This window comes from Elephas maximus, chromosome 10 (genome assembly GCF_024166365.1).
Source record: "Elephas maximus indicus isolate mEleMax1 chromosome 10, mEleMax1 primary haplotype, whole genome shotgun sequence".
Classification (NCBI taxonomy): Eukaryota; Metazoa; Chordata; class Mammalia; order Proboscidea; family Elephantidae; genus Elephas; species Elephas maximus.
The window spans coordinates 11,176,393-11,186,927 of record NC_064828.1 but is presented as its reverse complement, the minus strand read 5'-3'; the positions used below and the strand labels follow the sequence as shown (position 1 = coordinate 11,186,927).

The 10,535-nt window shown below is 50.1% G+C and overlaps 2 protein-coding genes across 5 annotated transcripts in view; one reads left to right on the top strand and one right to left on the bottom strand.

Moving 5' to 3' along the window:
* Nucleotides 1–10,535, top strand: part of DUOX1 (dual oxidase 1) — a 48,433-nt gene that overhangs the window by 3,626 nt on the left and 34,272 nt on the right. For 3 of the 4 annotated variants that reach the window (XM_049898079.1, XM_049898078.1, XM_049898082.1), the window contains exons 1-2: nucleotides 46–127; nucleotides 4,959–5,110. In XM_049898079.1, coding sequence (XP_049754036.1) covers nucleotides 121–127; nucleotides 4,959–5,110 — 159 coding nt within the window. In that variant the 5' untranslated portion in view covers nucleotides 46–120. Of the gene's footprint in view, nucleotides 1–45; nucleotides 128–4,958; nucleotides 5,111–10,535 lie in introns of those variants that run through there. The other variant, XM_049898081.1, reaches the window with a different exon arrangement.
* Nucleotides 122–10,158, bottom strand: DUOXA1 (dual oxidase maturation factor 1). The gene is made up of 7 exons (XM_049898083.1): nucleotides 10,069–10,158; nucleotides 4,409–4,584; nucleotides 4,021–4,078; nucleotides 3,219–3,353; nucleotides 2,731–2,944; nucleotides 2,241–2,458; nucleotides 122–1,553 (listed from the first exon to the last, which is right to left on the bottom strand). The coding sequence occupies exons 2-7, from the start codon at nucleotides 4,553–4,555 to the stop codon at nucleotides 1,297–1,299; spliced, it is 1,029 nt and encodes a 342-aa protein (XP_049754040.1). The 5' UTR covers nucleotides 4,556–4,584; nucleotides 10,069–10,158; the 3' UTR covers nucleotides 122–1,296.

The window sequence follows — 10,535 nt, the reverse complement described above, 5'->3', positions numbered from 1 at the left end:
CCTCTGGGCCCGGACCTTGAGAACTCGGAGAGGCGCCCAGCGCTGTGGGTGCCTGCGGGAAGGGCAGGCAGCCTCGGACCTGGGACACCGCCGCAAGCCCCCGGGAAAGAGCCTCCCAGGATGAGCTGTAAATAAACTTTTTTCTTTTTTTTTTAATTTTTTTCCCCTTGATTTCCATGGCTTCTCCAGGCTCTTGGGGACGCGCTCTCCGGCGGTTTCGCTGGGAGAGCCTAGGACACTCTTTTCCTTTGCCTTTCTGCAAAGCCGGAGGGAAAGGGTTTTCTGGGTTAGGAGAATCCGGCGTAATCCAGGAACTGCTCTGGGACGGGGCGCCCTCTAGTGGGGGGCCCTAGGGGTACGACCGGAGCTGCCGCTCACTCTCCCCGCTGAGGGTCGGACTGGGGAGGAATTGCGTTTTGAAGTTTATTCAGGAACTCCTCACACTTGGCTCCTTTTGCGGTGGTGTGTAAGGGCCTAGGCAGATGTCAGCAAGGCATAAAAATGTAAATCCTGGAGTTTTTTAGATCCTTGGCAAGGGTTACAATCTTATTTGGCAAATCCCGAAAGTGAGCTCAGAGAGAAGGTGGCACAGCTGGTTAACGTTTGACCTGGGAGGAGAAGTTAGGTCTCTTGACACGGTGCTGTCTTTCATTGCACCTAGAGGTCACACCAGGCATAGAAATAAAGGAAGAACAAAAGAGGCCCAGGAAAAAGGGAAACAGGGTGTAGAGGGATGAGAAGGACCAAAGGAAAATCACACTGTAACCCCCCTACACACATATCTTATGTGGGTGAAGCTGGGCTTCAGTGAATGTCAAGGGCACTCAAAGAGGCACAGCATCAAGAAAAGGTAGGCTTGCTGTGTGCAAGAAGCTTGGGCAGCTCCCTGCCTGGTCCTGACCATGCAACAGGGTTATGTGCTTCCTGAATGTCTGTACAGCACCTCGGGGCTTTTTTTCTTTTATAGCATCAGTGCATGAAGCCCCCTCTTTCTACCCACCTACAGATTGGAGCTGGGTGCCTGATACACCCACTTGTGGGTGGCTCTGGTGCTTTTCTGGGGCTCCAAAGAGGAAAACCTGGTGGTGTAGTGGTTAAGAGCTACAGCTGCTAAGCAAGAGGTTGGCAGTTTGAATCCACCAGGCGTTCCTTGGAAACTATGGGGCGGTTCTACCCTGTCCTATAGACTTGCTACGAGTCAGAATCAACTGGATGCCAAAGGGTTTCATCTTTTTTTGGGGGGGGGAAATGAGGTCTGGAGCCCAGTCAGAAGTCCAGGTGGCTATCAGAAGAATGTCATAGGGCACAGTCAGGCTCCTTAGAGTGCTCCTCCTCACAGCACGCCTCAGAGGAAGCCCGTGACAGGGGGATGTCCTGGGTCCTGGAACTCTCAGCCATGGATCGGTAGCGGGGGCTCAGGAGTCCCCCTTCCTCAGGACTCCACTCCAGCACTGGATCCTCATCTGCACTCTGGTTGAAGAAAGCCTTTAGCCTGTGGGGCCGCATCCTGTGGGCCACAGCCATGGCCAGGCCCAGCAACACACACAGCAGTCCTGGGGACAAGGGCAACAGGTGTCCTGCCTTAGCACCAGTAATCCTGTCCCAAGGATATCTTCTCCTAGGAGCAGCTGAACAACTAAGGAAGACCTAGTGTCCTTGCTTCTCAGGCTCAGAGAGGTGACTGGCTTGGGGCCATACAGCTGGTTCGGCTCTGTTGTTTTGACTTTCTGGACTCCAAGCTCGGTACTCTTTCAGTTACATCCTGACAGAGAATGAGCTCTGAGAACAGAGCACAGAGGAGGAAGCACAGAGAAGGCTACAGGGTGGGGTGGGGGGACAGACCTAGGGAGAGGACAGTAAACTGCAGGACAATTTAGGGCCATGTGAGGCAGGGACAGAGGAGGGGTCTAGGACTGGGGGGCTCAGAGGATGCTAGGAGGAGGTGGGGGGGACATGGGGCTGGGAGTTTTAGGAAGGAGCTGGGTGAAGAGAGAGCTGGGAGATGAAGGACACAGCAGAGACAGAGAAGATACAGGGGAGTGGGCAGAAATGAGGAGGGAGGGGGCTTGGGATTGAGGAGAGAAATCCAGGAGATGAGAGAGGTAAGAGGGATGGTGCTTTAAAGAGGGGAAAGGCAGCCCTGGCTCCCAGGCTGACCCTCAACCCCACCATCATGACAGTCTCTGGCCGTTTCTCCCTGTCCTGAGCCCTCTAGTGCTGTCTTCAGGGCTGGGCCTCACCTGTGGCCAATGTGATCCAGAAGGCAGGCCCATGGTGGGTGTGCAGTATGGCAGTGCCCAGGTGCAGGGGACAGGGTGGGGTGAGTGAAGTGGCCATGGAGAAGAAGAGCAGTGCCAACAGCTGGAATATGCCTGTGGCCAGCAGCATGTGGCCACCATAGACCAGCACAGCCATGGACACCATCACATTGGTCAGCAGCCAGCAGAGAAATGCCACCCTGGAGAGCCAGAACCTGGTGAGGGCTGGCCCAGGGCACCTCTGCCTGCTGGTGGAGCTGGAGGGGCCCAGGTGGAGGCTCAGGGACCCAGGGATGACCCAAAGATGTGAGGTAGGGATTCCTGCCCATGGGCTTCCCCTAGCCAAGCTCCATGATGACAGGTGCCAGCCTGTCCCACCAGGGACCTCCACATGAGTAGCGGGGATGAATAAAACTGCATTCCTGGGTCTAAGCCAGCAGGGCCTCCATCCCCCACCCCTTCCCATACTCACCACAGCGTGGCTGATGTGTAGTGTCCTGCCAGGCGGTACTGGTGGTGCAGGCCACATGGGCTGCTCGGGGTGAACTTCTCAGCCAGGTAGAGCACAGGGTCGGGCACCCCCTTCTCCAGTGCCTTTGAATACTCCTTAGCATAGTTCTCGCCCAGGCGCCAGGTGAATCCCTCGTTGTAATTGATGGTTTCATTCAGCTGCTGTACCGGGGTCCCTAGGGAACAGTCAGCTGTGCTCATCAGGGGCCCCAGGGCCACAGTGTGGTCATTCACCTGGACAGGGGCTCACCCATGCTGGGCAGAGGGATAACAGATGGGCTCAGGTGAGAAACACCAGCTTCTAAGGCCTCTGAATTTTCCTCCCTTCCATCCCCCCAACACCCACACATCAGCACAGACATCCTGTAGCTCCTTGGACCACACCAAACAGAGACCCCAAAGACACAGAGCAGAACCTTCCCTTCCCCCCCCCGCAGGTAAGATCCTCACCTCTGAGCGTGATGTTGACTCCTCCCAGCCCGACCTGTAGCCCAATGTTGGCACTGATCCGCTCAGAGCTGAATGCCTTGTATGACGTATTGGTGCTGACCTGGCCCACAGACCACTCAGAACTGAAATTCACAGCTGCAGTTGGGAAGTCGGGACATATGGACACTCAGGGGGGTCCAGCCATCACTGGATTGGAGCACTACAAGGAGTCCATGTTTGGTTTGCTCTTAACTGCATACACAGTTAATAGCCCAGGGCCTGGTGCATGCTAAATCCACAAACAATATGTGGGATGAATAAATGGGTCAGAGTCCAAGATCTCCCTTGGTCACACTCTGCTTGTCTGCCCTCCCCCCCCCCCCATTGAGGAGAGCCACTCAGGTAGCCAGGAGAGGAAGCACTAACATAATCAACCAACAGGCAAACACAGTTTCAGCAGAGAGACCTTTCGTCTCTCCTATCTGCCTGATCACCAAAGCAAAGCAAGAAGCCCTCCTCCATTCCCTCCGTTCCTGTCTCCAGGGGTCCTCTCCCCACAGAGTTACTTTGACCTGCTCCCTACTAACTAAAGTTAGGAAGGTTGGGGAGATGCCTCCAGCATGGTTTCCCCAGGGGTCTGCACCCCTCAGGGCGAGAATAAAAGTGGGGGCACAGGCTTCAGGCAGGGAGTCATGGGGACAGTTTGGAAGGTCAGCTGAAGCAGGGGCTGCTGTGGGGAAGGAAAGCCTGGAGAGGAGAAGCAGACTTGGGGAACTAGGTGGGATGAAGGCAAGTGCCCTAGTCGGCTGCGCTTAGCACTCACCCAGGATCACAGCCCCGATGAATAAGCTGGTCACCACCCTCAGCAGCCAGAACAGCCTCTGAGTCACAGGGTGGGTGGGTTTAGTAAGGTGTGCCCTCCCTCCAAGCCCACCCTTCTTCTTGCCAAAACTGGTGGGGGTGCCTCTAAAATTGTGGTCACTTGGTCAGTGAAAGTCAGCTTGTCTGGCACATAGTAGGTGTTCAATAATTATCTCTTGAATCAATGAATGGGGGTGGGCGTTATACTAGGGTGTGGTGTGGTATGAACACGTTTGTCAGGTGCTGGAATCTTTTTCCTGAACTTGGCTGTAGTCAGGGGGACTGGACCCGCACCCCGAAGCCGAGGTCTTTCTGGGGCTGGGGTCTCCAGGGCCAGGTTTGTTTCTCACCATCTTGCCCCGAATGCCAGGCAGGATGATGATGAAGGTGACCAGTGCTGTCAGAAAGATGGTGATGATGACGGCCAAGGTGGTGTCCATTGGGAAAGTCGGCTTGGGGCCAGCATAGAAGGGGAACCTGTGTCCCAAAGCAGCCATTTTGGTGAGGGTTGCGGCGGATGGAGAGGCTGCGTAGAACACCAGGTATTAAGGCGTGTCGTGTGTGTACCAGGCACTGTTCTTGGAGCTGGAGACGGAGCAGAGAATACAACAGACCAGGTCCCTCTTCGCGGGAGCTGACATTTCAGTGCCTTGGCAATCACTCTCTGTTGCCCTGTGGTCCCTAACCCCCAGGTCCCTTAAATCAGCACTGCCACTACCCTGGGGGTTTCTCTGCTTCCTCTGGGACTGTCTTAAGAAATATAATTCTCTTTTATCTCCCTCAGGCCTACAGCACAGGCAGAGAGATCACAGAACATAAAAAGTGCTATATTTACTATCAAGCGAAGGCATAAGGGTGAAAGATAATACAGGTTACAAAAAGACTGGTTTTCTTCCACAGTCCCCAAAGGAACAAAGACCAGACAACTACATCATCAGAGGGCTGATTCCCAAACCTGGCACCGCCCACACTGGTCTGTCCAGCTTTCTCAAGCACCCTGGCTGCTGTTCCAGCAACTCCAGAACAAATTACGCTTAACTGAATTCACCTCGGTAAGCACTGAAGGGTCACTTGTCTTCCACCAGGCACAGTGCTGGGGCCAGGTGGCCTTCTGCCCCACACATCACCAACACTGGCCCTTCTCTTCTACTTAAATCCCCTGGCCTCGTTTCAGCTCAGACTTTGGCTTTGGTCTTTTCTGCCCCTCCCCTGATCTCAGCTAGTTTGGCCTCCATCTTCCCTTTGCAGACAGAAGATTGGAAAATGGTACCTGAGCTTACCATATTTTGTTAAGTCTTAGGCAGAATAGATGCAAGATACTATTACTTTATGTGCCACAAAGAAAGAACAATGCTGTCAATTAAACCGTGATAGCCATTGGCTTGTAAGACACACCCCAATGGAGAGTAGAGAAAAATGCATCTTAGAATCAATGATCCCGGCTCTGCTCATTTCCCTAAGTGTGATCTGTACCAGGTCTCAGTTTTCCCAGGAGGTTCCATAGCTTATAGTCTGACCCTGTGGGGCCTTGTTGAGCAATATAGTGAGAGAAGCAGCTTTGGAGTCACGCGGCCCTAGGTTCTGCCCCTGCCTCTTGCAAGTCACTTAACCTCTACAGAGACTTGGCTTTATTGAAAAATGAGGATAATAATGTCTATGTCATAGGCTCACTGTGAGGACGAAATGAGATTGTGTATGTAAAATGCTAAAAATAGTGCCTGGAACAGAGTAATATCAATAAATTGAAGCTACCAGGTTGGGAGGGAAGGGTCATTTCATTACTTCATTTATCTCTTTCTGCAATCCTTGGAGAAAGAGAGCCCTGGGCTGGAATCGGTTCTGGGTCTAGTTTCAGTTCTTCATTGACTAATTCTATAACACTGGACACACAAGTGACAACTTCCCTGACCCTCATTTCCTCATCTGTAATTGGATATCCAAGTCCCTTCTAGTTCAGTATGCTGTGATTCTCCTACAATACTCCCCAGCTCCCAGCCTGCCCCTCTCCTTCCAAGCTGGCCACCTCCCTGTGCTACTGCTGGGGATAGCATGGTATCAGACAAAGAGACAGAAGACACATTTAGTTATTAGTCCTGTCTTTTGGGCAAGTCACATAACCTCTGAGTCTCATTTTTAACATGAAGTTTTTGCTTTTTTTTTTTCCTCCCTTAACTGTTCAATTGCCGCCTCCATCTCAGGGGAACAGGTGTTCCTTCTTTCTCCAGTGCTGCAAATCCATCCTCTTGGGTTCTGCATCCCAGTCCTGCCCACCTTCTCCACCACCTTCTCACCAGTTTTCTTTTACCCTCCACGGTCTTTCAGCTTCCATTTCTCTGCCGGTTCCTTCCCACAAGCATATGCATAAATTTCTCCCATTTTAAGAAAACAAAAAGAACCCTCTCTCGACACCTCTGGGTCCGCTCCAGCTACTACCCTATCTGACTCTCTCCCTTTCACGGCCAGGCTTTTTTGAAAGAAGAGTCTCTACAGCTATTTTCGCACTCTTATCTCCTCAGCCATTGCAACCTGGCTTCTCCCCATCTCCACCTTCCCGTTAAGCCACTAAGCGTTATAGACAAAGGGCAGTTTTCACGTTTCATCCTTCTTGACCTCTCTGTGGTATCTGACACTGTGGACCACTCCCTCTTTCCTCAAACTTCTCCATGGGCCTCCATGCCACCATAGTCTCTTGGGTCTCCTGTCTCCTTCCTCGCTCTTAAATGTCGACGCTCTCCAGGATAATGTTTTGGCTCTCTTCTCTTATCACTCTGCAAGATTCCCTGGGCAATGTCATCCATTGCCATGGCTGATGTCTCTCAAGTCTACCTCTCCAGGTAGGTTTCCTACCTGGACTCCAAACTCAAAAGGCCAACTGCCCAGTGAACATTTTCACTTGGGTGTTCCACTGATGCTTCAAATTTAACAGGTTTTTTTTAAAACTAAATGCATTGTTCCTATCCTGCTTTTTATCCTTTCTCTCTTTGGTGGCCTCACCACCCCATCAATTAAATAAAACAGAGACCTGGGCCATTTTACCTCCTAAATATTCTTGAAACCATTCGCACATTTCCATCCTTACTGCCTCTGCCTTAATTCAGTTTCATCATCCCTTGCCTGCTGGCTGAATAATTTTTTTTTAAACAAGCAAACATAATCATTTTACTTCCCTGCTCGTAATGATTTCTGGGAAAATCTAACCTCATCATCACACATAAAGTCTGTCATGATCTGGTCCCACTTAGCTGTTCATCTTCATTTTTTGCTCAGCAAAATCTCTAACAATATTGAACTATTTGCCTCTCCCTCAACATGACGTGCTCTTTCAAGCTTCAATGCCCTTGTAATACTATTTCCTTTTATATGCCTAGAATGTTCTCATCCTTTTGGCAAACTGCTTTTCACTCTTCAGGTCTCAGCTTGTGTTACCTCTTCTGTGAAGTTTCCTCTGACGCCATCGGGCCAATCTGGATGTTCCCACCTCTAACATTCTGATTGCATTTTGGACATATCTCCATGATCACAACCACTACATGGTACCGTAACTGTCTGAACATCTGTCTTCCCATTAGACTCTAAGCTCCTGGAGGGAAGAGGTTTTGTCTTCCCATTGTTGCATCCCCTCTCCTTCCAAGTTGTACACAGCAGATAGTAATCAGGTTCTGGACATGTACCAAAGAAAGGACTATCTGAATGAGTGAGTTCTTTTCCTTTCAATGGTTCCTTCTGACTTCACACACAAGAGGGAGCTATGCTTCCTCATTGCCCTATAGCTGTACTTCATTCTCCACTTTCTTCGGTTCAACATTAACTGAGTGTCACCAGTGCTGGGTTTAAGGACAGGGCAGGGAGGGATTTGACCAACTACATCAATTTGTAGTGATTTCACAAAATTTTCTTCTCATAGTTGGAGTCTCCAAAACTAGCAAAGACCCAAGCATGAATGATCATGTTTAATGGAATCAGAAACATACATTTCAACCCTAGCTGAAGATGAGTAACTAAGAATTTGTGGATAAAATTAACTTGTAAAATCTGTGGTAGCGATATTTAACGCAGATGATTATCAAGCCAAGGATTTTTTATTTACAGCACCTAGACAGAAGCCATTACATTTCCATGAAAGGGTGTAGGAGGAAGGGCTATGAAATGTAGAATATATTGGTTCATAAAATGGGAAGAGAAAGCGAGGTTGCTAATAGCAAGAATAAATTTTACATGTTGAAATTTCATATCCAAATGTTTGCAATATAAGCAAATAATGTCATTTACTTTGGTCAGGGTCATGTATTATTAGTATTATACCTGCCTTTTAAAAAAATTTTTTTTTATTTTAAAGGGAGGTTATAAAATATTTTTATAAGAATGACTCATCTCTAGTAACACAGGGCTCCAAAGAAACACTAACAAAAGCTTTCTGTATCTTAACCATAGAAGAACAATGTCGACTTACTTTTAATTTTCCAAAATATTTTTTAAAGATGACTAAGCAAAAAGACAATTGGTGATTTTTACAACAATTAAAAAAAAGACAGTTGGTGAATAAAGTTTATGTTTCTTAATTTTTTCTTGTTCAATTAATGACTTAGGTCTTCCTTAATCTATGCTGCCTGATTTAAAGTTAATTTTCCATGACTCTGATTCTCATTTGGTTTTCCTAATTAAACTATCAGGGCCTCCTGCATGAAGAGGTGGGACTGAAACGAAGTTTCCACACACAGCAATCTTGCTTTTCCTACAAAGCTCATGTTTTTCTCTGGAACACCTGCCTCCCTGGCTTGACAAGTAGAGACTGACAGTAGAATTGCTTTTAACCTGAGACAACCTCAGGTATTGCAATGTTCGCTAGGCCCACTTCTCCCCAGCTGACCACCATGATTTGCATATACACACAATATGAATTTGTATAAATATACAGACATTTACAAGATACAATCAGACACATACATATAAACTCATAAAAACGCAGAGATACAGACACAAGAAGAGGAAAGCGCACTGACTCCCTCATTCTCCATAACACAGACACCTAGGGACACTCCATCAAAGGAGTGACAGAACGGCAGCCACTTCTCACTGGGTTGGGGAAACCCCTGCACTTTGGGGTCCTTCTTTCTCACCTGGCCTGTGGAAGATTTCAAATACTGAAGCCTTTTCTCATTCCCAGGTATATTTCGGACACAATCCCCACTTACCCCGGGATGAAGTGGGGTTCCCTTGTATGTAGGGGTCAGCAAGAGGTATAGTTACAATTTTTAAGAAAACTCAGCCTGGGACAACTCCAGTCCTCAGCATTCAGTGTTAAGTGCTTGGTTAGTGCTCTATGACATCCTTGTAGCCCGACATCTTCTTGCAGAAGTTTCCTTCCCCCTGCCTATCTCCCCATCTACCAGAACCCACAGAGTAAGGAGTACCAATTCTCTGCAAAGGTGGGGTGGGTGACAAGCCTGGAGTCACCAGGAACTCCAATTGGCGATGCACAGCTACTAGAAGGTTATGATCTGTTTCTCCATGAAAAGTTTATAGCTCTAGCTGGCTGGTAGAACCTGGCAGGAACTCCTGTCCAAGGCTTTCCTCTCCACGGAAGGTGTGTATGCGGGAGTGTGTGTTGTTTCAGCAAAAGAGGAGTTAGGTGGAGAAACAGAACCGAATCTGAAAAGTGGGTTGGAGCAGGGTTCCCCAGTAAGTGCTGAGGTGGGTAAGGAGCTCAGGGTTGCCTAATCAGGTAAGCCAAACTATCCAGAATCCAGTTAAGCCGAGATAAAAATTCTATGTGTGTGGACCTTGTGGCATTTATAGCCTTATGAGTTTTTGTTGCCTCCTCTTTGTTTCTTACCCAACTCTCTTTGGAAGACCACCACCTGGTCTGAGCTTGGTCTAGGTGGACTCAGGAAGTGCGCCCCTAGGGGCCAGGGCGAGGGTGGCGCGTCAAGGCCGGCTCCAGACCGGCTCCGACCACTCGGACCCCGCTGGCACATCCCCCGCCACCTACACCCGGACCGCTGTTCCTTACCTTCACCTTCTCGAAACAAAGCGTCTGTGGCAGTCGCTCGCCTCCTTCTGGTCGCACCACGTACTCAGAGCTCCCGGGGATGGGAGCAGCGAGGGAGCTGGGTCCGGACGCTCGGTCACCAAAAGCGCGCGCCCTTTCTCTCCGTGGGGCCCTTCCCAACTCGCACTCCGCTCGTAACCCAGCGACCTGGCTGTGACCGGACAACCCGGGCTCGGGGTGCTTCGCAGTCCTCCCACTCGAAGTCCTCCTCAACCTTCTCGGATCGCCCCCGAGGCTCTGCGGAGCTGCTGCCCCCTCCGCTCCGGACCTCCGACAGAGAAGGGGCGGGCGTGGTGCCGCACTGCCCGGTGTCTCCCCGCTCCGCCGCCGTCCCTCCGACCCTGCTTCCCCACGCCCCGGGCCCAGTACCCCTCCCGCGCGCGGGTGGCTCCAGAGCAAACCTAGCGCTGCTGTCCGGAATCCGGTGG

Excerpts from the sequence above, each read along its gene's own strand:
- DUOXA1 (XM_049898083.1), bottom strand. The coding sequence starts at position 4,555 with ATGGCTGCTTTGGGACACAGGTTCCCCTTCTATGCTGGCCCCAAGCCG. Across the intron at positions 4,079-4,408 it reads CTGGCATTCGGGGCAAGATG|AGGCTGTTCTGGCTGCTGAG; the intron begins GTGAGAAACAAA and ends CCTGTGACTCAG. Across the intron at positions 1,554-2,240 it reads CTGGATCACATTGGCCACAG|GACTGCTGTGTGTGTTGCTG; the intron begins GTGAGGCCCAGC and ends CCTTGTCCCCAG.